Source organism: Ptychodera flava, chromosome 14, assembly GCF_041260155.1.
Source record: "Ptychodera flava strain L36383 chromosome 14, AS_Pfla_20210202, whole genome shotgun sequence".
Lineage (NCBI taxonomy): Eukaryota > Metazoa > Hemichordata > Enteropneusta > Ptychoderidae > Ptychodera > Ptychodera flava.
In genome coordinates, this window is record NC_091941.1 from 1,530,499 (window position 1) to 1,558,274 (window position 27,776).

Here is a 27,776-nt window from a genome sequence, read left to right on the forward strand (position 1 = left end):
CTCTTCATATTTGGTGTGATGGGACACCTTATGACGCCACATATTGTACCTCATTAATTATGTGCATATCTAATTTTGAGCGAGCCAAAAGAGCTAGAGGTCTGATTTTAGTATATAGGGATAACTTAGCAATACAATTATTTTGAAAAAATGTAATGTGACCTTGGTGACCTTTGACCTCAAATATACATATTTGTCCATAACTCAGTAACCACAAGTGCTACACCCTTCATATATGGTATGATGGGACACCTTATGACGCCACATATTGTTCCTCATTAATTATGTGCATATCTAATTTTGAGCGAGCCAATAGAGCTAGAGGTCTGATTTTCGGTATGTAGGGATAACTTAGCAATACAATTTTTTTGACAAAATGTCACGTGACCTCGGTGACCTTTGACCCCAAATATACATATTTGTCCATAACTCAGGAACCACAAGTGCTACACCCTTCATATTTGGTATGATGGGACACCTTATGACGCCACATATTGTACCTCATTCATTATGTGCATATCTAATTTTGAACAAGCCAATAGAGGTAAATGTATGATTTTTAGTATATAGGGATAGACTATAGGATAGAAATTTTTTGACAAAATGTCATGTGACCTCGATAACCTTTTACCTAAAATACACGATTATGTCAATAAATAAGTAACCACAAGTGCTATGTCCTTTATATTTAGTAGGATGGGAGACCTTATGACAACACATGCTTTACCTCGTTAATTATGCCCATATATAATTGTGGGCAAGCCAATAGAGCTAGAGGTCTGAATTTTGGCATATATGGATTAATTAGCAATACAATGTTTTTTTTTCAAAATGTCTTGTGACCTTGATGACCTTTGACCTTGAATATGCATATATATGCATAACTCAGTAACCACAAGTTCTTTACGCTTCAATTTTGTTAGGATAATAGACCTTAAGATGTCACATCTTGTACCTCATTTATTATGCACATATGTATTTCTTGGCTGGCCAATACAGCTAGAGGTCTGATCTTTTTTCCCGATTTAGAACCATAACCAAACATATACACTCCAGTGATACTTAGACATGCCTCTTGTTTCAAATTGGGAACAATGACATAGACCTATGTGTCCATAGATCTGAACATATACACTCCAGTGATACTTCTTAACGACCTCATTTCCCTGCCCCATCAAGACTAATACTCCTATTACAAGTGGGGACTATGTCATTGTCAATGACTTGTCTTTGCATAATAAAGATTTACAGAACCATACAATTTGAAAAGACGTAGGTTTGTAGTGTGATTGGTCAGTGACATCACACACATACAAATTTTCACAGCTCTACTTTAAAACGTTTCAGCTCTACAAATTTGCACTAAATTTTCCAAAATTTCAGAATGTAACACATGAGATACCTGTTTAGAGCTCCTATTAAGTCATCTGTTCAAGTACAAACAATTTTTGAACAGGAAAATATCTACTGTATCATTTAGTGAAATTTTGGAAGGGTTTTACGGTGATATCTCATAAACGGTCCGGAATTTTCAGAAACGCATACTTATCTATATTCTCATGTACCTGGCTTCAATAATCCTACCAAAAGTCAGCTAAATTGGTTTAAAATTGAGAGAGTTGAAAGATTTTGAGCATTTTAAAATACCAGGAGTCGAAAATCCAAAGAAAACAATGGAACGGTAAGATTTTGCACAAGCAAAAGTGTGCGTTTGGAATGTTGCCAGTGATAGCAACCAACACGCTTTGAATCCTTCGGTATCGCCTTAAATAACCTCTAAAATTTGGTTTTTACCTTCCCATGCACAATTAAAGCTGTGTGTTTCTGGTCAAAACTTGCTTGATGAAAAGCTACTGTGCGAATCTTGTAAAGAATGTTTGTGATTTTTGTTGAAGATTCTAGATCATTTCTTCTGGGTAATAATTTTCTGGCAGGTGATTAATGCTTAGATACTATGTAGACGCACTTTTCAAGTTCATTTTGTCATTGTTGTAAATTGTGACTGGAAACACAGCTTGTTTGTATTTTGGAAAGTAAAGACTGACATTTGAAAGGTTAATCAAATTTCCTGTCACATTATCTTTTTGGAAATAGTGATTGAGAAAGAAAAATCAAATAAATATAATTCAGAATAACTGTTATTTGGTTTTAACTCTGATACAGATATTGATACAGCTACACTTGGGATCAGTGTACTGATGATATTTAGCATTTGTATCCAAAATGTCCAAAGTCTATTTTATTTGGTCTTGTTTTCAGTTTTGATGATGCTCATGACTCAGGTACAATGACATGGCCCTGAAAAGCTCTAAAATATTTCTAAATTTGTAAGATTTTAAAACTTTACAAGCTCGGTAAATGAACTCCAAATCAGTTATAAACTATAAGGATAACCAACACAAGAATCATTTTTATGAGGTGAATCTGTTCAATTTTATACAAAATAGTCATAAGTAAGTTCTAATTTGGTGGGGTGGTAATTATCAGAAAATTTAATACCACGTGTTTGACATAAGAGGGTATATGGCACATCACCCCTTACCATCAAGTATCCCGCCTTGTGATGTAGGTTTTGCAGCCATCTTTAGGTCTGTTTGTTAGGTTGTCCTCCATGTCATATGACTGGCCTGGCAACCAAGTAAAATTGAATGCTGTCAGCAGTCTAGCAAGTAGAACTTTGGCTTCAATCTGGGAAAGAAATGTGAACAAAATGTGGCATTAATTCATGAGGCTTATATCCAAACCAACATTTAATGATGCATATGAGCACATACTGTATGGGTAGACGACCAGTTGGATATTGATTTAAAACTTGATTGATTTGATGAACTATGTCACTAGAATCCAAGTAGACATTAATTACCGGCTGCATGACTTCAAATAAAGCTGTGGATGTTTCAATTTACCTAATTAATGTCAGACAACTGCAATGTTGTATTATATCAGTCTTCAATAATATTCAAAATGTCAGCGCTCACATGATTTTATTGGCTAAAATTACTTGCCTGGGCAAAGTTTTGACCGATGCAAATTCTGGGACCAAGTGAGAATGGAAAACATGCATACTTTAGACTGCAAAAGAAGATGGTTAACTAGTTAGAAAAAAGTTATTGTGTTCAATGCAATTTCAGAGAACCACTCTATAGAGGGAGGGGCAACATCACTCTATTGAGGGAGGGGCAACCACTCTATAGAGGGAGGGGAAACATCACTCTACGGAGGGAGTGGCAACCACTCTATGGAGGGAGGGGCAACCACTCTATAGAGGGAGGGGAAACATCACTCTATGGAGGGAGGGGCAACCACTCTATGGAGGGAGGGGTAAAATCACTCTATGGAGGGAGGGTACATCACTCGATGGAGGGAGGGGCAACCACTCTATGGAGGGAAGGGAGGGTAGCATCATTTTTCGGAGGGAGGGGAAACATCACTCTACGGAGGGAGTGGCAACCACTCTATGGAGGGAGGGGCAACCACTCTATAGAGGGAGGGGAAACATCACTCTACGGAGGGAGTGGCATAATAACTTGGCATGGAACAAAGCAAGACATCCTTTTCTCACCAATGATTAACTCTTTGAATAAGATCAAAGCATCAACAAAATTACAATTCAAACACTAGACATACTGCTATGATTATGTTGTAACTCTGACTAAATAGGAAAGTTTAAAAATTTACTTGCCCACTTACATCTAAAATTTCAAGACGTTTCCATACAATACTGATGTAGAAATTACCTAGGATCAGTACATTTCAATGCATTCATCACTCTTAATGATTTGACAGCTACAGCAAAAAACAGGATGGTTGAACAGTCTCATATACATTACGTTTACTTTTTTTGTATGTGGCACACAAGTTTTGTAGATAACATTGTAGATAAAAAGAACTGGCTCATTTGTGTGTCTGGATAGAACACACAAGGGAATAGCTAAATTAGTTATCGAGTTGATAGTAGAGACCGAAGTTAATTAGGACAGCACTCTGGCTAAACAAACCATAATACAACGTATACGTACTGATGCCAATCTGTCTAGACACACAAAGATAAACAGTGGAGTGGAGAGTTACATGATTAGTATTTCACTCAAATGAGTCGGTTCTTTTTATCTACAATGTATCTACAAACTTGTGTGGGACGTACAAAAAAGTAAACGTAATGTATATGAGACTGTCCAACCATCCTGTTTTTTGCTGTAATTGGTGACACAAAAATTTCAGTCTCTTTAGAGGAATGAAACTTCCCGTAACTTAATGAATTTGTTTGCCAACTTACATTGATTCCGATTGATCAAATCTCTCAGGATTGAATATCAGTGGATCTTCAAAGTATTCTTCCATTCTGCTCATTGCAAATGTACTCAGCTGATGGACAAATATACAGTTTCAGATAGATTCATCGGTTTATTTTGCTCAGCAAGAAGGATAAAAAACCCCAAAAGTTGATTCAGCAACATTTGACAGCCCAAAAGTGGGTGCAGATATCTAGAATTTTTTGATTTGAAGGTAGTAAAGCTATGAGTCTACTACGTAAGCCAGTGTGAACAATTCCTTTGAAATTTCTCAATATAAGAAAAACTGATGTACCAATCTACTTTTTTAAATGACTGACATCAAGACCATCATCCCCTACAGCCGAAAATTACCATACTGGTAGATATTCCACTGATATGTCTGCATAGATTTACCTTCTATTGCACTAATTCTATGGTAACACATTCCATTCTATAAATACATTTTCCATTCCATCGTTCCACATTTCAGAGCGAGATGGAGAAAAGCATCAGGAGAAGCTAAAAATCCAATAATATCTAAAAAAACCCTGAAAAATGCCCTAAGATATGAAATATATTGCTGAAGTAACAGTAAAACAAAAAGTGTATGCAACGGGATTGCTTTGAAAGCAATGTTTTCAACTTGGATTTGAACAAGCAACAATTTTGAAATCACCCAAGAGCTTGGAACGGAAAATGACAAAGGTAGAATCATTGCATTTACCAAATTTCACAGATTAAGGCAAAACATGATCTTACCATGACAACGCTGTGAGCTGGTATTCTGATATTGGCGAATACTTCATCCTTAACAGTCTGGCGAAGTAATCGACCAGCTGGGGGATAAAGTCGTAGAGACTCCTTCAAAACCTAGATGAAGTATAATACCTTGTCAGTAGATACACATTACAAATTCCAAGCAAAACATAGTTTTATGGACAGAGCCAGACCTTTGTGTATCGACATAGAACTCATAAAGATGATAGAGGTACAGAAGTATTAAACATTCGCCTAATGTGGAGACCTTGATACTTTTGTCACTATCTCATGTGTATGGTTAAGTTGTATTTTGTGCTGATTATGTTAGAACATTACACACGTGAAAGCCAGTCGACATAAAATCTATTTTGCTGTCTTGTTGTTCCGTGAGTTCCTGTCCAAATTCCTCTAGGCTCTAAAGCTCTATAATGTTGTTGCTAAAGCAATTTGACACTGGAGATGATAAATGCAATTATGCTAACTGATGACTGATTGTACAGTTCACTGACTATAGGATAAAATATTTAAAGAACGAGTTTTCAAAAAATACATTACCTTGGATGTGTAAGACATTCTACCAATGTCTTCATACTGGATGGCCATTCTACCATTCAGAATGGCATCTATTTCTGTTCTTACTCTTCAGGTAAGCAAATGGGTCAGGTGGAATATGAAAATTCGAACAGGTTAGTTATTTCTTAAAATCATGCACAAAGAATTTGGTGACCTTCAAATATGTTGAAGTATGTGCCAACACATTTGTCAGTTGGCCGTTGAATTACCATAGAAGACATTGATATATCTGCTACAACACTGACTTACAATCTTATCATAACATATGAATTGAAAATTGACACTTTCCTTTGACATTCTCTGATGTAGCAAGTTTCATCAACTTTGGTCAAATCAATCAAGATCTATATCTCTAATTAGGAAAGTTCAGTAGATATGCAAATGAGCAGTGCCATTGTCATAAATCATGTACATAACCTCGAAACCAGTCATATATTTCTTTTATTAATGTTTGTAACAGGATGCATAAGATGTGATACACATTCTGACAAAATCTGATTTCTAAAGATACTATGCAAAAAAGCAGTAATTATGCAGGTCATGCCCACCAAAAGCTAATCGATTTTGCCATTCCCGAACAGAATCTATTTCCCAGAATTGATTCAAATCCAATGATCCACTCTTTAGATGTCGCGTTCACAGACAGACAGACAGTCAGCAGTACAACAAGAGCTCACATTCCCTTTAGTGGGAGGAGGGGACTGGAAAATAGGGGTGACTTGACAATAATGGCATTTTTAAAAGGTTAAAGGACTTGTATCAAATATGCAAGTTTTACTTTCAACAACATATATGCACTCCTCCTACAAAATGCATTACTCAAGTACAGACGATCACAACTTGCAGATATGGTTCATTGATATCTTAATTTTGATTGAAAAGGCATAACAATGCAAGATATGTTTGTGTACACATACAATATTGGCAAGTGAAATCCTACTTGCTTTGAATTAGATTCTTGATAGAAGATTCAGTGAGAATAGAATATTAAAAATAACATTAAATTTATCGTTATTTTCTAACAAGCATAATGGGGATGGATGGTTACACATGACGTTTACACTTACCGGTGCTCTATTTCTGGATATCTAAGTAATTCCATTAAAGTAAACGACATTTGCGAAGCTGTTGTCTCCTGTCCTGGAGAGAAGAAAAATAGCGTAAGTTTCAATATAATGCCGGTGTTGGTTAGTGATTTTATGAAAAATCTACCCTTTGTCAAAAAAATAAAGAACCTTTCGGACTCCTAGAGATCACCGTCATATTTGAAGAGGAATTCAAATAAGTCATGAGTAAACGTACCAATGGACTTAGATTGGTGTCAGCATAAACGAAAATTTACGTACCTGCGATAAAGAAGGTGACAAATTCGTCTAATGCGTTTTCTATCTGAAACTCCGGATTGAGTAAGAAGTCTAAAAATAGAAGAGAAAATGCATTCGCATTACGGCGCTATTTTTACGGCAGTCGTAGTAAAGGGAAATTTAGATATTCAATAGATGTAAAGTTAATCTCTAGTGTGCATTCAAGACTCCATTAGACGACCAATAGAAATGAGTGTTGATTCTTTCGAAAGTTACTGCATAAAGATACTTTGGATGATAGATCACGCATCAGTCATTGCTTTATGGAGAAGACTGAATCATAATTTTAATTGATTTTTCGTGAAGCCGATTATAAATGGAAGGAATTCAAATAAATAATTTTGATTATGAGATTTCCAAATTCCACTATACATATTACTGTTTACATTGTCCTTTTACAACCATTAGAGAAAAAATAATAACTTAGCTTTGTGTAAACATTTGAAATAAACACTGATGTGGAAATTTTATATACTGAAAATTTGCCGGTAAAATCTCACCTGATGCTCTCAGTATGTGTCCGAGTATATCGTCTTTAATCTGTTCACCCTGGTGGCGAGCAGCCAGTCGTCTTTCAATCTCTTGAAGACCTGTCTTGCGAAGAAGCCGAATTGCTTCTTGGACTTCTCTCCGGACATGTCCGTTAAACGGTAGGTACTGAAAACGGATTTGGAACCCCTTATTCAAACTGCATAGTGTAAACTTTGGGTTTTCAAGCTTACAAAGTCAAAAACATAACATGGCACAAAGTGTTTTTGTGGTTTAACATTTGTAGGACGTTTTTAAGTAAAGGCTGATTTGACTTATTTACCTCTTCAAGTGGATTCATGAATTTTCTCATAATGGCCTTCAAGCAAAGTTGTATAGCTTTGACAAATGGAGTTTCTTCTTCGGCCAATACGTTTAAATCCAAGTCAAACGCAACCTATTTTTTTTGAGCAAAGAGAAAAAAAGGTCACTTTTTGCAGGTTCAAATACTCTGACTAGCTATTTGTAGCATTAACTCCGAAAATGCAACCAGTTTGAAAATTAAACTTTTATGAGATTTTCCCAATTTACTCTGTAAAGGGAATCTAAATGGACTGTCCATTGGCGCGTTGTTAATAGCCTGACTGCTGTTTGTAATTAATTGTTAAATACACCATCCTATTCCCCTCCTGATGATGAGAATGGCAAATGCTATGCTTTAACAAGGAATAACAGTCTGTGTCGAGATATGGGTTCCATAAGTTGCCTACTATGCATCAAAGTTAATCTAGTGACACACGATACTGCGTATGAATCGCAGGAAATTTAAGTTTTTTTGACGTGTTTTTTCCGCAATTTTCATCAGAGATATAATACTTTCTGACCTGCAACAGTCATGCACTCGCCAAATGTTGAATAGCACTATCTCCAACAAACGAGATCTGTAATGAACCCTATTGCTTGAAAATGTCTTTTTGTCTTATTTGCCATTTAAAGGGACAAAGTCGGCCATTTTTTCATGAATTTTGTATAATACGAGATACAACTCATATTGTTTGACATGTCGAAAGATACTTAATGAATGGGTGACCTTGCTTATATTTGACCCCGGTTTTAGACAACTTAAGTTTAAATGAAACCATGGCAAAAATAGATTAATGGTCATGACCATCGATTCACTTTCGCGATGGTTTCATGTTTCGTGTCTACAACCGGGGTCAAATATATGCATGCATGGTCACCCATTCATTCAGTATCTTTCGACATGTCAAACAATATTAATAGTATCATGTATCAAACAAAATTCATGAAAAATGGCCGACTTTGTCCCTTTAAGAACAACAGCTATTACAAGATAGTTGATTGTTAAGTTTAACGACAGCCAGTTTTCATACTCTTTACCAATATTTAATGTTTTTGAGGAAAATGAAAGATTGCACTGATACACTATGGTGTAAGGATTAAAGATTCACCTTCGCTATAACGTCAAGAGTAACGTGATTAAACTCATCCAACATGGAGACCGGCGTTTTTCCGTCAGCACACTTTTCTAGTTTCTGAATTAACAAATCGGCGCTGTCGTTAAATTGACGCATTAAGTTCATCAGAAACCTACATGAAAGAATCCAATCGCAAATGAAATTTTGCTTGTGTAAAGCGACAGTCAGAGGTAAGGTGGCCCTTGAAAGCACATCTAATTAGTCATGATAGAATCCTTCAACAAAATTCTGTTATCCGTTACGGTTTAACAGCAACACAGTCATACAGCAACATTGGTGTAATTTGTCATAAAACATGAATGAAAGTGTACAAGAACATCTGAATCCACATACAGACTGTTAACATGTAGGGCAATATTGAATATTCTCAAATTTAATTGTGTTCCTTGACAACAGCAAACCTCTGAGAAGAAAACAGCCAGGTAGAGCGAATGCAGCTAAAGGACGGCCGGTTAGGCTTTTCGAGAAAGGATGGCAGAGTAGATGGTGGCTGAAGGACACAATTTTAACGCAGTGTTGTAAAGACAGATTTTTCATAAGATCGTCGCATCTTACTTGCGATGGAAAGCTGGATTCAACAGTTCCCGTTTTTTCAACCATTTGTCGTGATCAACTTCGGTTGCCAGGCCACAACCCATGAAACGCTCATTGTAGATGCTGAACAATGGCGCATAAGCCATTCTGGGTTTCGGTGCGTTGCTAGTTACAAGAAGATACTGGAAAGTATCAAAGAAAAGACAGATAAAATCATCCAGTTCCTGTCGTTCTGTCGTCATTTAACTGAAATATATATAACACGTATCCTTTTATACAAACATTGTTCATCAAAGGGTTTGACTGGTACGCCTTTTCGTTGAAAGTAATAAAAGCGTATTTGCTCACATAAGGATACTTATATTGACTACTTATGAAAATCAACATTTCAATGCGAGGCGTAATCTATGACAGGTCACGTGAGTGGGTGACAAATCTATGATGCTGTACCGTGCCATTCACAGAATTTTGTCTAATTTCCGTACATTTTCATGAACGAAATGGCTTTGCTGGTTGGATCAAGTATTATTGATATTCCGAGTTGATGATCAAAGTTTACATTGACTGCAGAGACAGTGCAGAGAACCTATCATTGCTCGCTTAATTATTACGTTCGACCTTTGTGAAAAAACTGCGAAACGGTAATATCAATTTTCATTTGTCTTCGTTAGTCTTGGATTTGCCTTTGTCGGCAAAAATAAATCTGTCTTGCGTCGCACTTTCGTGTGGGTTAGTTCTTATTCCATAATAGAGAATCTACAGAAATATCTAAATGACCGTATGAACGGGCAAGTCCATATTAGGACGACCAGGTTTGGCAATTGCGAAAGTTTGATGAATAAACACTACATACTTTAACGGCATCGGAATCCAAGATGACGACAAATGCATGGTGTGCAAGGTACAAAACAAAAACCGGTCCGTAACTTTTGGTCCTGAAAAATAGGATCAAGCAGCCATAAATTTCAATCAGGGATCAGGGAGATCGCCGTGGAAACGAAACTTGAGTTGTTGGAATCACCGAAAAAGAATGCAAGTTTAACGTCCCGAGTCCACCTTATCACTAATCTAACCGCCCTCTACCATATCTGGCAAAATTATTATCTTTGTTGCCATGACGTCATGTTGATTCTGACACAGGAAACCAAATGTTAGTCATGGTTTCATATCGAGGTAGCGCAGAGCGGATACAGGAAACAATGCCGATATCGATTAATTTTATCGTTTGATAACTTCTCAAGAGAATTAGCGATATTTAATTTGCTTGAAGTTTCCTTCTAGATACGACACACAGATGTACAACGGTGCGAAGTTTATTGGAATTGTAGCCGTGACCAGCAAAACCCTGGCTTTATTCATCTTAACTTCGTTTTAAAGACAATATTTCTGAGTGTAAAATATTTCACATGGAATGAATTTTCAATCGTGAGAAAGAAAGAAAACACGGCCTTTGGTTCTCATTGACAACATTTATTCTCGATTTCAGGAGCTAAATTGTAGAACGATGTTCGGTGTAGTATTCATAACTCAAATCATTTCTTACAGGCTCTCAAAATGAAGGTTAAAATTTACCTGTACTCAAAACTCGAATAGCTGAGGGTGTAATTCTCAGTAAGTGTTTGTCACCGATTTTTGACTGTTGTTTCAGTGGGGTCTTTTTGTGCTTCCTTTTTTTTCCTTACACTGAATATTTTGCCAAAAAACCACACGAAACCAAAAACAAAACTTGATCGGATATAAGTAAAATTTTACGGTGTGAATTGAGTGAAATGTCAAACTTCTGCATATATTCAACTCAAGGATCGTTAAGTTCTTACAGTGGGGAGGGGGAGGGGGTTGTATCTCAAATTGGAATACTAAAATGGTATCATGGCTTTTTTCACTCAGAACAGAGGTTTTCAAATATGTCCGCTGTGTTCCAGGATAGAAAATATGCACAGAAGTTCAAGGAAATGAATTTGATTCTCCATTGGGATTTTATGCTGTGTGAAGTGAGTACACCTTGGTCTGAACAGAGATATATCTCCTCTTCTATAATCTTCTCGTATTGGCAAGTCTATCAAGTCTTGTCTTTTCATAGCTTTTAGCAACAAAGTGAAAATAAAAGATTCCTTTCATGCTATTGCTGAAATTAGGCAATCTATGAGTGCAAACTATAAGACTTAGTCTGAAGGCTTAGTCTATACCGTATGCACGGGCCTCGCACATATATCACAAGACATGCGATACTCGGCACAATTCATTTTTACTCTACGGTAGATCTCTATCAAAGCAAGATCTATATTTATTGCACCATGCTTATTTGAAGCTTCGAGGTCAACAGCCTTCTCACAAATATTGGGGAGAGTTTACTCATGAGACATGTGAGACGATTGGTGTGATTGTCATATGTTATTGTATAGAAAACGTAACATGGGAGACGATTGGTGTGATTGTCATATGTTATTGTATAGAAAACGTAACACGGAAGACGATTGGTGTTATTGTCATATGTTATTGTATAGAAAACATATTCAAACTCTAAATCTCAATTGTCAATGAACAATGAATGATTATGATAAGGCAAATTAAACGCTGACGAAGTGATGACAAAGGGTTGAACCTGGAACGTCCGTGTTTTTATCCTCTGCATTTTTACAAGTGTTTGATTTCCCGGTATGTATGTATGTATGTATGTATGTATGTATGTATGTATGTATGTATGTATATATGTATGCAGGCATGTGAGGGGTATAAAATCGATCAGATATGAGTGACAATTGGGAGTCACGAGTAGCAAATTGTATCACTTCAATTGCCACTCGTATCTTATCGATTTTGTACCTCACATATGTATGTATGACTCGTATGTATGGTCGTTGACCCCTATTAGTTTCGCTCGAATTCTATTCTTCTTCTTCTTCTTCTTCTTCTTCTTCTTCTTCTGTCGCTTTTTCTTAATTCGGATGTTTGTTTTCCTTTCTCCTATTCAGTGGAGATTTTTCATGCACCTCGCATCTTGCCTTTTGTCATTAACAAAATTGTGCTTTTTTTCAGATTTAATTGGTTTCCTTCCCCATGTTGCAAGTGATATAGTTACCTGTTTGCCTTTTCACCAGGTCTCTCCATCTCGCTCCAGCATCAGTATCATAGCCATTTTGCAGTTCTTGCTGATTTTTTACAGTCCAATTTTGTTTAGTATTTTCAGTAATTGACCATCATTTGCTATAAAGCATTTGTCAGATTTCATTTTTGCTTTTTGTCTCAAAATTTGAATTGTTTTGATATGTACTTATCTGTACAGGAGACTAATTTTAGTAATAAACGTTTATTTGAAAAATCAAAATCTTCTTCTTCTTCTTCTTCTTATTCCGTAAATTTTTGTCATTCCTAATCTCAGAAACTACTGGCCAACTTTCATCATCTACGTATCTATGTCGTAAACAAAAAACAAAATAATAATTACCATTCCAGGATGAGGTCATGCATCGCCTTCCCTTGCTCTTTGCCCTCCTGCAGCGCCGCCAAGTTTCCGAGGAAAAAACTGTTTAAAGGTAAACATGTTTATTGTCAACAGGAAATTTCGTGAAGGTATTATTTAAGAGAAGCTGAGTCCCAAACGAAATTTACAGACGCGGTTGCGTTGGTAATGCTTATCAACAAAGGAAATTATTATAATATTAGTTATATATATATATATATATATATATATATATATATATATATATATATATATATATATATATATATATATATATATATATACACACACAAAATGTATACAATGTGCCCTCCCGGTTATCACCATAATGGCTTTATGGCAACCTCTGAACTTGGGCACAGAGAGTACGGTTATATGTATGTATATATATATATATATATATATATATATATATATATATATATATATATATATATATATATATATATATATATATATATATAACACTAATGAATTCTAAACTAGGCAGATGAGTAGTACATTGATTGTACCGACTTGGCCTAATGGTTGCCATAAAAACTGCGACCTTGACCCCATCAGTCATGGGCAATATTGACCGTTAATATGCAGGTCACTATTGTAGAACAATAGATTCGGTCAGATTCAAAATCGTCCACATCTGTATATACCCGTGAAGGTAGTTAGGGACCTCCATGATATACCTTAGCGTTGTGTTTCGTTCAAAAGAATCTTGGCTCTCTGACTGAGGCAAGGCCGTACAATTCTCGATATACTGATTTGCACTCACCTACTTCGTTCAGGTCCTGGTATGTGTGCATACTTCCGGTGTCGACTGAAGACATACACAGAGAACACAGCCCCAAACAAGAGCGTTACCGACACGACCAACAAAGCAACGTATGCTAGGAATAACCAAACACTTGACAGAGCGACTGAAATCATCATTAGGATGCCTAGGATGCACTCACTTTGGCGTACCGTTGTTGGGATTTAGCTCTTAACCTCGGCGCAGCACCTCTACCGTAATGCGTAATACCGAGTTAGGTGTGTCCCATGGTGTGACCTATATGTTTGGTGACGTAGTTTAGGGTCGAGTACCCAGTTCGCATATATGGTTGTGGCACAGTAGTCTACTGCAAATTAACGCATCTTGCGTGTAATGTATGGTATTTCCTCTATGATCAGGTACCTTGTACACTGTGCTATCCATAATCTTACCTAGCTTCTGTATTATGCTTTCAAAACCAAAATGCATATTCTTTTGAAGGATTGTAATCTTTTATAGTGTATAATGATATTCATCCATTCCTTTGATTCAATATTTTGTATTATGATTAATACATTTAGCGCGAAGCGCACGTAGCATAAGCTTACAGTCCAAATGAAAAAATGCGACAAAGAAGAAACTTACCCAAAATGGGATCACGACTGGGCTGCTTTGTACAATCATGACGGTTACCATGACGTCACTGATTGGCGTTTGAAACAAAACAACCAAATTTAGTCATGGTTTATGTGTCATTGTCGTTCTAAACCGTAGTGTAGGGGAAGTTCAATGAACATTTTGACGACACGAATGCTCACACTACTTACTAAAGACAATACGATGAATGAGTAATTTTTTTTCAGGTGAAATAAATGTCAATGCCCGGCTTGATGATATATTGCTTGGGATGTAATAGAACTGGTTAGACTTCTCACAAAGAGGGGCTGTCGAATCACCAGGCAAGCAATGCCAAATATTAGAAAAATCATACTAAAAACTTGAGACTATAGACAAACACAGACATTAATACTTTTATGCTCATACAATGCAACAAAAATCTTATGTACTTTGAATTAGAGTAAAATGTAATACAATGCGATGTCCGATCCATAGTGTGAAGAATACGACACATTGTGTAAATGCCCTGCATCCCATGTTACATGAGTATTTATTCGTGCATACTCAGTCTACATGAGTATTTATTCGTACACACTCAGTCTACATGAGTATTTATTCGTACACACTCAGTCTACATGAGTATTTATTCGTACACACTCAGTCTACATGAGTATTTATTCGTACACACTCAGTCTACATGAGTATTTATTCGTACACACTCAGTCTACATGAGTATTTATTCGTACACACTCAGTCTACATGAGTATTTATTCGTACACACTCAGTCTACATGAGTATTTATTCGTACACACTCAGTCTACATGAGTATTTATTCGTGCACACTCAGTCTACATGAGTATTTATTCGTACACACCCAGTCTACATGAGTATTTATTCGTACACACTCAGTCTACATGAGTATTTATTCGTACACACTCAGTCTACATGAGTATTTATTCGTACACACCCAGTCTACATGAGTATTTATTCGTACACACTCAGTTTACATGGGTATTTATTCGTACACACTCAGTCTGCGATACATATATCTGTCCCTGAAGGTGTCACATTTTTGCCATTAAAAATTTCAACTTCCCAACAGAATCTTACATTTATCTCATTATTTCATACATTTCTTCAGAATTTCATTCTCAGTAATCCCTCTAACAACTGTGCATTTAAATAAACGTAAACATTTATAATACTCTGATATCAAGTTTACGTCATCGAATTCGGATGTGAAAACTGCCTATACTGTTTGCAGCTCTAAAATCAGCAACATCGTCAATGTATGGTTCATCAAAAAGCACAAAAACAATAGTCGATATGAAACATTTAAATACAGGCTACTGCGGATCGTGTCTCTATTGTCAGTTCGTTGTTCTTCAAGTCGAAGTGACACTTGAGAAACATGTGCTTACTTCTTTAGTTGATAATTACTTCAATGGATACGTTTACTCTAGGACGCCAATTCATCAAACTGACTACAACGCATCCTCGTTTTCACGCTGCATGAAGTCGCCTGCAAGCTCAATTTGTGGTGAAGAAAACGGCACCAGTTCTACGTCTTATTCATCACTCAACAAGTGGAATATTACACGCCTACACTTGACTGTTACATGAACTCATCGACACACTGTTACTCCACAAAAGTGGAGTGACCGCGATCCAAATAAGTGGGAATTAATTTTGAATAAGTCACAACAACTCCGCTTCCTACACCACTGCATGGTATGTGTAAATTTACACCACTGCATGGGGTGACCGTGGCATATGGTACGTGTAAATTTTTGCACATAATCGAAATAGAGCTAAATCCTTCCCCTGAACACGATGAGTCTAGTTTGCCATCCACACTCAAATTAAAATGGACTCTTACGCGTTCCAGTGTTCCCTACTTGTCCTTGCAATTATCGCCCTATTTACGGCACTTTTGTTACAATGTCAAATAGTGTTCCTTGCCATAGAGATGCCGTGAGTAAAATTTCTCAATTTTGATGGATATCTGGATTAGCGAATACCATGATAATTTGAAGATGCAATAGAGGGCGCCATGTTTGCTTATATTAAGACTTACGCATGACTTCCCATTAGTTTTCAACGAGAGCGTATATCTTGACACCTGATGTCTTAATAAAAATAAACATTATTTACCGGGTAGGGAGATTAAGCCTTCTTTCATAGTAGTTCACTCACGCGATAATCAAAATTTACAATATAATATAAAGAAAATTTGAACGAAATGACAACATAAAATTTTCTAAGAAATGTTTGTGAACTCCCACGGATAGTACCTTGAACCTTGAGCTTAGAAGGAAATGCCCGGTAGCGGAAAATCATTTCCTATCCTGGAAATAGACAGCCTACGCTGTTCCTAACGTACCTACAGTTCTTTAAATTGCCTCATATTTAAAACAATTAGCTTGCACGTGGTCATGAAGTGACAGGAAAACCAATGTCTCAGTTGTTAAAGATTCAGTATAGCCAGAGATATGACTTGTATAAGAAACAACCAGCTTTTTCATTTTAGAAACAGGGCATTGACCCGTGTATCCTTTTCTCGTCAATTCTCAATTAATTAAAATAGATCTATTTATAAAATGTTGAACGGACAACACGATACTTGAATGGAAACTGAATCATTCGATTCAAAATGCAACAAATATATCCTAGCGGAAGCATGAACAGCTTGGTATCAATTCATGGTGCACACAATATTAGCTCCCCGTTTTCCGAGACTTTCATAAACAAACTTTTGTGAGAAATACGGGACCACATAAAAAAACAAACAAAACAAAACAGAAAAAACAACCCCCAATTGACAAACTTTGAAAGAGGATGAGATGAGATGACAATACAGGTACAGCAATGTCGGTGCTAAATTTAGTAATGAGATCGTTATCAATGTATTTTGTTGTCTTTACGATCTTATCTCAATTGTTTACTGCTGTATTTACGATCTTATCTCAATTACAGGCTGGAGCAAGTTGACAATTTTTGGAAGTAAAGTGTACATGTACGTGAAGATGTACGTGTTGTGAGTGTATAGTATCCGACATGTCTCTAATCCTATCACCATTTCTTGTTTTCGAGAACCGTGATAATAAACATGAACATTCCCTGTGATTTTGGGAACACGTTTGGATTCCCATTATCCCAGAGAGTGACCTGGAAATGTATACACTGTATCGCTTTTGCGCAAGTACAATTTCCACCTGTAATAAATATCGCTGTCACAACACTTTAAATCTGGAATTCAAGCTTGTCTGACGAGTGTTTACAACGATTTATACCTACGCGTGAATGCCTCAACAAAGTCATGAAACAAAACTAATTAAAAAGCAACAAAGAAACATGCTTTTTACTTCAAATTTGACTCAAAATCAATATCAGCAATTCCAACATTTTCTGGTGTCTCTGACACCAACGATGGATTAAATCAAGTCTTCAAAGATAGTAAACGAGAAAATATAGTGTGGGTACAACTCATGATGTCACATTCATTTCCGAATGCAATTAATTTCACACAATGTTAACGCTGACTTGTACAAGTCTGAGTGACAAATTACTAGTTTTGAAAATAACCACACGATTCATTATTGCGATGGGCATTCCGTTGCTTCGTGAGACTTATAACAACATTCAGTAATGTAGGAATCTTTAACATTATGATCGTTTGTTTGACATCAATTTTTCCCTTTTTTGCAAGTGCTGCTCAAGAAGTCACACATCAAAATACCAGTGATATCATTCCACGCTCCGAGTAATGCCTTGACGATATAATAATCAATTTATAATTAGCTCCATGATTAAAAGTAATTCCTTTATAAGCCCCAATAAAAAGAAATTATGATTTAGAAGTTTTTCAGAATTACCTTAGATTAACGTACCGAGAAGCGATCCTGCCAAAATGGAAACTCGCAAGTTATATAGGTATGTTTCAACTATACCGACAGATACGTAACACACAGGTTTCTTCTGAAGTTGAGAGCTTGGCGACCGTGTAGCTGCCTTAACAACGCTGCCAGCCTTGCTTTGTGACATAAATGCACGGTTTATTTTCCCACATCTAGTATCTATCAAATTCCTTAGGCGCTGACCGTTTTGAATTTAGAAATTACACGTTTCATAATGTTTCTCTTTAATCTAGAATTCTCTGGATTTGTCTAAATTATTTCATTCATGTCCAAAGCATGTTAACTGATTTCTTATTGTCCATATTTGTTACACTGTTAATGCCAAATCTTCCTCTTGGTCACTCCAAGTTTAGATAAATGTTAAGACTAACGAGTTTTCATCATTTGACCGGACATGACAAATCTATTCTGTGTCCTCATATGTGTAAAATTTACAGAGTTCATTGCCGGGTATGGAAGTTTTCATGACATTCATGACTATCTACGGGTCTGTGCTTCCTTGCCTCTCTGTTTCCGGCGTTAACCACAGTATGAACACCAACAGCCTTTTAACAGGAAGTCTATCGGGCGGTGTTTGAACATTTGGTTCAGAATTGAAGATATTTTTCAATGACAATAATTGACCTATAGTAGTCTGACAAATATTCAGTACCGAAAGAGTCACCTAACAGCTACCACTCGAAAACATTTAGACTGATCACGGTTTACAAATGACTTGAATTAATGTTTACATAAAGTGTTTACATTAATGTCTACGTGATGTCTCTTTGATTTCCTGAAAAAAAACCCATCCGTTACTACATTTACGACTATATGCAGAGAATCTAAAAACGTTGATATTTGTGATTACGAGTCTGGTTTGTAATGCATGCAGGAGAGAGCTGTATTGCATACGTTGATCAAATGACACTTACCTTTTCACGCGTTTGTATCGTTAGCGAATCCGTTCGCAAAGAATGTGCTCAAAATCAGTTTTATGGAACTAGGCATAGAGATATAAACTGTCAGAAGTTTGGGTGGCCAACCTACACTTCGACTTGCTTTGTCAGGCATTGTTGTCAGGCATTGACACAAGGTGCTATCCTTAAAGTTCAATCTGTTTCAGGTCTCCTGTAAGAAAGATTGTCATCGTCGTCATGGCAATACTTTTTTACAATGAAGTTTGTCTTGCTGAAAACCAAAGTTGCAGTGCTATTAGACGTCAGTTATACCACGAGATCAATGCTGCGTCTGGTTTCGTCATTCCTGACGTCATGCAAATTCACCGTATGTTTGTAAGTTCGAATAAGGTGTTACCGTATTTTAGTCTGAAGGTATATTATGGCTGCAACGCCGTCACATACTAGTTATAGGGAAACTGTGCTTCAAAGGAGGGACACAGTTTTTTTATCTAACTTTATTTCTACAATAGTTTTATGGACGACTTTTTTATCAAATAGTGTCAAAAGTGTTCTGAAATGTATGTGCAACGCCAATACAGGAAAGAGTTTCATTATATGTTGTCGATGTAGATTAACGAAAAATAACTGCGACACAAACAGACATAGAAAAACATCACATCACAATATATTCCACTTTTAATATTGTCATAGTTTCGACCTGTCAAGAACTCTGATAGTCAAGCATTATGTCATAACTGATAGAGATTGATCCGGAAATAACTTCCGTAGTTTTCATTTGAATGGAAAGTTGATATTCTAAGATTGTTAGTCACTTAAACCAATCTATGCTGAACGGACTTCAGTTTCAGACTAATCCAAATTGTTGAAGGCGTTTTCTCGCCAGGTCACTCGTTTCATGAAAAGATCTGCCAAAAAGACCCTTTCAGGAAATTTATCGTTATCAATGATCAAGAACTTCATTCGATTTCAGAGGAAATCTGGACTTGGAAACATTGGAAAACCCCTTTTTGAAGTTGGCGAAGGTTGCTACAATGAGTGGCAGGTATGTAGATTAACTGGTCTAAAAGTGTCGGCTACCCAGACTGTACTTCGGGGCTCGCACTCAGTCATCCATACCTATGAGAGCCCTGAAGTACTGTCTGAGTTACCAAGGTTACTGATCTTGTAAAGCAGTCGCGTTAAGGTAGTTTACGCCAGGAAACTAATTGTTACGAACTAGTTTTTCGGAGTGAATAATAAAAATCAGTGGCCACAGTGCAAATTTCAGATTGAGAAATAAACTTCTGAAAATTTACCTGTATTTGAAAATCAAAATGGTCGCTATCCCTGTGGTAACTATGTAGGGAAAATTGTCGAATTCCCATAAAAATTTGATAATAAGAACTTCATTTACTCAACAATCTTCAAAATGAGTCTACGAAAGCAGCAAAAAAGAAACGTATTCGAAAATAATTGAGCGTCCAGATAACTGTCTCCGCAGCGCACTCTACCCTTAAAACAACAACATCTTGTTCTAGGTTGGGAAACAAATAAGGAAAGTTTTCGAGTGAAATGTTACCTAAAATTCACAGTCCACTGAGAAAACACATTAGGGTCTATGAAGATTGATCGATTCTAGTGTTTAAGATTTTAACATCCAGACATGGGGTATACATGACGAAAGCTTCAATACTTTTAATCAAGACAGAACGCACCTCGGGGACAGATGTTATGATTCTCTAACTTTTATAATTCTTTTCTTATCTACCACTTGGTGGGACTCATCGTAAATATCTTGGTGTAAGAGAGATTTTCACCGCCTTATTTTTTCGAAATTCGAAAATTTTATTTTTCTCCATAGAGTTAACAAGGGGATGGCTGCCATTTTGAATTTCAAATATCGGTAAATCTTGGGTAATTTGTTTTTTTTCAGTACCAAATTTTGCACGGTGACTCCTGATTTTTATTCTTGATTTTGAAAGAGAATGGTTGAAAGATTCTTTGTGGAACGCAAGAGTTTGAGTCTTTCACTTTCGCGGCACATACTTCCTTAAGAGCAGCCTATTTTCCCCATCTACGTATGACTAATATTTTTTTAGTGTATCGTCTTCATTGAATATTTCATCTTTGGTTGTCTCCACAGCCTATCCAACAGTTGAAATTTCTCCAATACAAGCTGTCAAATTGCGTAGTACCGTGTTTGGAGAGAATCATAGATGACGACAATTCAACACTGAAGATCAATGACAGCATACCAGGATTGAACACGATCAATACGTTGATTGGGGTAAGACTGTGAGAGCTGTTTCAAAGCCAAGATTGCAGCCTAGTTAGGGTTGGACCATTAGATATCCTGAGGAGGGGTCGAGAAGATTTGTATAAAACCAGATTTTCAGCTGTTAAGTTCTGACAAACATGCGTTTTAAAAAGTCTTTTCTCACTATTAAACCGGATAGTCAGTGATGTACACCTGAAATTGCATTAACCCAGAAAAATGGATTTTATACTGAAAAACAGAAACACACAAGTCAAAACTCGTAATTCACCAACAGATCCATCTTGAGTCCTGCCAAATAAATATCGACTTCCTCGTTCGTAATGACAGTGTGATCCATTACAAAAATCTCACCGTTATGCATATGATCGAAAGCCTCCCTTGAAAAAAGTCAATGTCATTATCACCACTGTTTCAGTCTAACACATCAGAACTCAAATTAAGTAACCGTTACAGTGACTTTTCCCTAAAAAGATCACGGATATCTGCTCAAACCTAGATGCTTAAAGCCAGACTGACGACTTGAGCAGTATTGGAGTCATTTCACTTATATCTCTTCAGCGTTTCCAACCTGTGTCAGAGAAGGAAATTCACGACATCAAGGATGCGTCTAGTAAACCGACATCATTAAGCCTAATCTTTATAAATTCGTGTGATTACATTACTTGAATTATCAGTATATCACTGGAATCAGGTTTTGTACCTCATTCATTGAAGTCATCAATCATCAAACCACTTATCAACATACCCACGCTAGATCCGGAAATTCCCAAAACCGTGCGTCATATCTCTAATATACCTTTCCTGTCTAAGCTAATTAAATGGGTAGTTGCTGCTCAGTTCAAAGACTTCTTGAACAAAAATGATTTGTTAGAGCCTCATAATCTGCTCACAGACATCACCACATTATCAAAACAACACTTACAACACCACAATACCAAAATGACTCTTCTCCTTGTCAATAGTGATATATTGACACGAAAGCAGTCGACTCCGGGCACGTTGTTCTTCTTGTACTAAACCTATTAGCCTTTGATACCTCCAATCATGATAAACGTCTACAACGGTTCTCTAAATCTCGTTATCAAAGGTACTTATACCTTACAGACAGATTAAAATCAGTTTCAGTTACGGTAAATTTTTGATATTTTTTTTCTTGCTTTTTTCAAAATTTTCAAATATGAAACCGCTCTGTCAGAAAGTTTTTAAATCCACTTAAGTCAATTTCGTAGAGATTTCATCAATGAAGTTTGTTCAAATGGTGATAAATTTACAGTATGTAGATTTTTGGGCCAAGGTTACGGTTTTTGATCATAACATTTCCCCTTCTGATACTGATGGTCCCAGAACTGTCTAGCAAGATGTCCAGGTTACTTGGAATACCTTTATTCTTATTTCTTCAAAATAACATATAAGGGGTTAATTTTCCACACGTTTTCTGTTCTTTTTCTTTTTTGAAAGAGCTTGTTTGATAGCTGTGAAATTTGCTTTGTAGCCTTCTGTTGATTACCCCATTTAGACTTTAAATAATCATGATACATTTTAATAGCATAAATTTGGGCTAATTTTCTCATTTTCCTGTTTCAATCTCCCAGATTTTTCTGAATGGATATATTCAATCCCTTATATTTTGAAACAAGACTATGTTCTTGTTCGCACAAATGTAATATACACTGACAATCTATTCATGAGCCCTTCGTCCATTGCATGGCTACCACCCTTACGAACAGGACAAAATGAAAGATTTTCAGGAGTGAATGTTACATTATAATTTTCAGTTCTACGTCTGATAAGAAAAGAGCTCAAGATGTTTACTTCCTCTCTATATACTTACAGGATAAATTACAATCTCTCGAAAAATGCGAAGCACCATCCTCTAAGACTGTTTCTGACCAGTGCGAACTGAATGACGTCATGTCGCGGTTACAAAACTGTACCGATAATCTGGTAGGTGTACAACACTCCGTTCTCGGGTGTTAGAGGTTTTCACAGAGCTGTAGTTTTTGGAAAGAAGCCAAGCTATCCCATGAATGTTGTCTCTCAGCTTGTACTGCCAAAATGGTACCATTCATGTTGCCTCCGAGCTTGTCCTGCCAATAGGCTATCATTAATGTTGCCCCCGAGCTTGTCCTGCCAATAGGCTATCATTAATGTTGCCTCCGAGCTTGTCCTTAATGTTGCCTCTGAGCTTGTACTGCCAATAGGCTACCATGAATGTTGTCTCTCAGCTTGTACTACCTATAGGCTCCCATTAATTTTGTCTCTGGGCTTGTACTGCCGATAGGCTATCATTAAGGTAATATGCACCTCGAAAGTGAAAGACTAAACTTTTGCTCAAACTTTCCTCAGTGAAACTTTCTACCATTCTCTTACCGAAACAAGAATAAAAATCAGGGGTCACCGTGCAAACTTTGGTACTAGAGAGACAAATAACTTGCGATTTCTTGATATTTGAAATTCAAAATGGCCGCCATCCCTGTCTTAACTCTATGGAGAAAAATGAAAATTTTCGAATTTCGAAAAACTAAGCCATGGAAAAGTTTACTTTCACCAAGAGCTTTAAAATGAACCCCCACATGTGGTATATCAGAAGAGAATTGTAAAAGTTTGAGAGTCTGAATGCCTGTCCCCGAGGTGCGTTCTACCTTAATGTTGCCTCAGGGCGTGTACTGCCAATAGGCTACCATTAAAGTTGTATCTGAGCTTGTACTGCCAATAGGCTACCATGAATGTGGTTTCAGGGGTTCTAATTGCCTAGTATGTAGTATCTACCTGTTTCCATTCAACAGCATTCATGTCTTCGTGCTATATATTCAACGATTGTAAAATTTGGACTTGTATTTTTCTGTATAATTTTAAGGATCAAGAATCGGTGAAAAGGATAAGAAGGACAGATTCTATAGAAGCATCCTATTTTACTTCACAAAGGATTGGATTAGACTTCAAATAGCGACACAGAGCTTAAACAGGAGCAATTGATTTATTCGTTCAACTCAACATTACTGGAAATACTTGGGATAGCATATCATCGATGATGATAGAATAAGCAGTTTTAAATTAAGTATCTCTTATATATTGTCGTACAGTAACCCGTAGTAAAGAAGAATACACATTCATGTTTATGGATATTTAGTAGGTCATAATGACCGATTATAGTCCACTTTTGTCCGAGTAGGTCTTATAGACCCTGTAGCAACAGTTTGACTGTTGTGCACACTGAGAGAGAAGTTTCTTCGTTTTAATATTGTAGTTTAGCAAATTTTGAAACTGTTACTGAAAGTGTCGATGTATCAAATACGTTTTAAGTGCAAAATAAATGTTAATAAGCTTTATTCAAATCTTTTCACTGTGTCGTTTTTATAACTTTGAAGTTTTTTGAGAAACAAAAATAACTAGAAATTCCCTGTCTGGTGTAAGGGCATGTATAGTTGAGGTACACACACTCCAACGCATTCTCTTGGTCTTTAGTATAGTATGCCTTGGATGAGTGAACTAATTATAAAACGTGATCAGAGAGATTATCCCCGACGAGCGACAATCTGACACAAGGAAATACGGAGTGACTGCCAATAATTGATCGAGTCTCAGTGCTCAACATTAAACCGTTGCTAATTATGATATTTAGATATTACCGTGATGACATTAATATTAATAAAAAATCACTTATCAATGCCCATTGCTTCGAGTCAGACGCAGAGCAACTTTTGTAGACTTAGGTCAAGGTAAGAATATCGTTTAGTTCCGGTTACCAAACCTACCCTAATTTTTTCGCCGACCCCAAACCTAAAAGCCTCTCGTAAACGCAGAACAGAAAAAAGCTCAAAAATATGTGAAATCACGCGGGAAGTTTATCCGCGCGCGAGGACCTCAGATCAGTGATTGTGATGTAGGCTATAAGACAGTAACTGGGCGGAGATATCCGTCACATGTACTCGATTTTGTTCAGCAAATACGATCATGGAGACGAAAATTCCTTGTTTTGCAACTGTTCATCACGAGCTGAATTTCGAACAGATTTTCAGAAAACATCATCCAACTTTTACTCATTGTAAAATCCTGCCAGTTCAAATTGAAAGCGCTGGCAATGTTTGATGGGCCGTTATTCGAAGTGAAGGCCAATATCATTGTTTGTGAGGGCATACAAAGAATTTTAACGTAAGGCCAAGTGCAAAAGGTCGCGTGGTTCTGTTTATCTGACCTACTCCAACTTTTTGAAGCGATAAACACGATTGGAACTAATTTGGGATAATTGGACGGTGAAGTAACGTCGATTTAATCTACAAATGTTATCTCATCTGCTTTTCTTTTTTTATTACACACTTGTTTTTATGAGTAACATTGCAACATTAAGCTATACCGCACCTAACACTTTTGAGAAATTCGAAAAATATGAAAATCCAATTATCCCAAATTAGTTCCAATCGTGTTGATTTGACAATGCATAAACGAAAACACTAAAACTTGTGATATATATCTGGTGAAAAATTCAAATCCGCGAGAACTTCAGATCAGTGAGATTTGTATCGACATTACTTTTTTGCACGCTACAAACAAGTAACAGGTCTTACGTGTACAGCGTGGAAATCGGAGGGGTTGTAGTTGTTGTACAAACACTTATGGAGCTTTAAAATTTTAACATAGACAGTTTGAGAGGGTTATTACAATTACATTTGTTTAAATTGGTGTCATTACCAAAAAAGAACCAAAAATTAAAAAAAATATGGATTAGAATATGGTTTATTCTGTATGAAGTCTGGGAACAATATAAATAGGATAATATTACCATGCTACATGTCACATTTTAATTGGTAGAATCTTTTTTCAAAAAATCTGGTTTGCAAAATGTTTACAGCGCGTGGCTGTGCGTCCCGCTCACTGGCAAGTTCTAGGACGCCGTTGTCTCAAGGCTTTCGCGTGGGAAATTTCTTAATTTGCGACGGTTTTCTTGGGTTTGTTGATAATATAGTTGGATTCCGGAAAAAACAGACTCCGCCCTGACCATTAATGTTTATTTATTGGCGCTGCGAGAGGAAAGCCAAAATTAACGGGCTGGGCAAGCCTCACTCATTAATTTTTTGCTTTCCTCTCGCCCTTGCCCATAAATAAACGTTATAATGGTCAGAGCGTCACCTTTTATTTTTAGCTCACGTGTGTGAACACGTGGGCTAATGTCATAGCGATGTCTGTCTGTCTGTCCGTGTGTGTGTGTGCGTGTGTGTGTCTATCTGTCTGTTCACACGATAACTCAAAAACGCCTGAACGGATTCAAGTTAGAGTTGGTAGACTGGTACCATATGCTGCTACTTGCAAGAACTGATTAGATTTTGGTTAGTGAAGCTTGCATATTTATGAAGTTATGCAAAATGGTTTCCCTATGGAGACGGTAATGACAGTGTAGACATATATCAAGAAATACTGCACCAAATTTCATGAAACTTTTCACAGATGACAATGTCAATTATCTGCTTATTTGCATATTTAATGAACTTTTGTTATTAGTGACATAACTCTGAAATTCCTGCACCAAACTTGATGATACTTGCAACAAATATTGATCTGATATATATCTAATTATACTTAGAAGCATTGAGCATTGTGAAGTTAATAAATAGCTCATTTGCATATTTTATTAAGTTTTGTAATTAGTCATATAACTCCGATATAACTGCACCAAATGTAATGAAATCTGCTGCAGATACTGATCCGACTGATATCTAACTGTGGTGTAAAGCACTTAGCATTGTGAAGTAAATTAAGGGTTCATTTGCATATTTAATGAACTTTGTAATTAGGTATATAACTCTGAGATTACGGCACCCAAGTCAGTGAAATCGGGTACAGATATTGATCTGATAAATATCTAATTGTACTGAGAAGCATTTGGCACTGTCAAGTTAACAAATAGGTCATTTGCGTATTTTATGAAGCTTTGTAATTAGTCATATAACTCCAAAATCATAACTGCACCAAATGTGATGAAATCTGCTGCAGATACTGACCCGACAGATATCTAATTGTGGTGTAAAGCATTGAGTTGTGTGGAGTTAATTAAGGGATCATTTGCATATTTAATGAACTTTGTAATTAGTGATATTACTCAAAAATTACAGCATTTAATTTGATGAAACTTGCTACAGATGTTGATCTGTTAAATATCCAATTGTACTGCGAAGCATTGAGCATACTGCAGTGTCAAGTTAATAAATAGCTAATTTGCATATTTCATGAAGTTTTATAATTAGTCATATAACTCCGAAATAACTGCATAAAATGTGATGAAAGCTGCTGCATACACTGATCCAAGAGATATCTAACTGTGTTGTAAAGCATTTAGTAGTATGAAGTTACTTAAGGGTTCAGTTGCATATTTAATAAACTTTGCAATTAGGTAATAAGTCTGAAATTA

At 36.5% G+C, this 27,776-nt stretch overlaps 2 protein-coding genes across 8 annotated transcripts in view; one reads left to right on the forward strand and one right to left on the reverse strand.

Annotated features, from left to right (window-relative positions):
• Nucleotides 1–12,744, forward strand: part of LOC139148936 (cholesterol 24-hydroxylase-like) — a 67,590-nt gene extending 54,846 nt beyond the window's left edge. For 2 of the 5 annotated variants that reach the window (XM_070720397.1, XM_070720398.1), the window contains exons 14-15: nt 5,680–5,719; nt 12,508–12,744. In XM_070720397.1, the coding sequence (XP_070576498.1) occupies nt 5,680–5,719; nt 12,508–12,665 (198 nt within the window). In that variant the 3' untranslated portion in view covers nt 12,666–12,744. Of the gene's footprint in view, nt 1–5,679; nt 5,720–11,016; nt 11,052–12,507 lie in introns of those variants that run through there. The other 3 variants (XM_070720392.1, XM_070720395.1, XM_070720396.1) reach the window with 3 other exon arrangements.
• Nucleotides 2,073–13,991, reverse strand: LOC139148934 (cholesterol 24-hydroxylase-like). Of its 3 annotated transcripts, XM_070720389.1 has the most exons (14): nt 13,701–13,989; nt 12,917–12,994; nt 10,325–10,406; nt 9,493–9,653; nt 8,911–9,049; nt 7,782–7,895; nt 7,471–7,627; nt 6,953–7,021; nt 6,674–6,746; nt 5,589–5,673; nt 5,034–5,144; nt 4,277–4,365; nt 3,006–3,072; nt 2,073–2,688 (listed from the first exon to the last, which is right to left on the reverse strand). In XM_070720389.1, exons 1-14 carry the CDS (start codon nt 13,856–13,858, stop codon nt 2,545–2,547), a joined length of 1,527 nt encoding a protein of 508 aa, XP_070576490.1. In that variant the 5' UTR covers nt 13,859–13,989; the 3' UTR covers nt 2,073–2,544. The 3 variants fall into 3 exon arrangements, with proteins under 3 accessions (XP_070576490.1, XP_070576491.1, XP_070576492.1); XM_070720390.1 differs by lacking the exon at nt 7,782–7,895 and having other exon boundaries at nt 13,701–13,991; XM_070720391.1 differs by lacking the exon at nt 10,325–10,406 and having other exon boundaries at nt 13,701–13,739.
• Between the last annotated feature and the right edge of the window lie 13,785 nt (nt 13,992–27,776).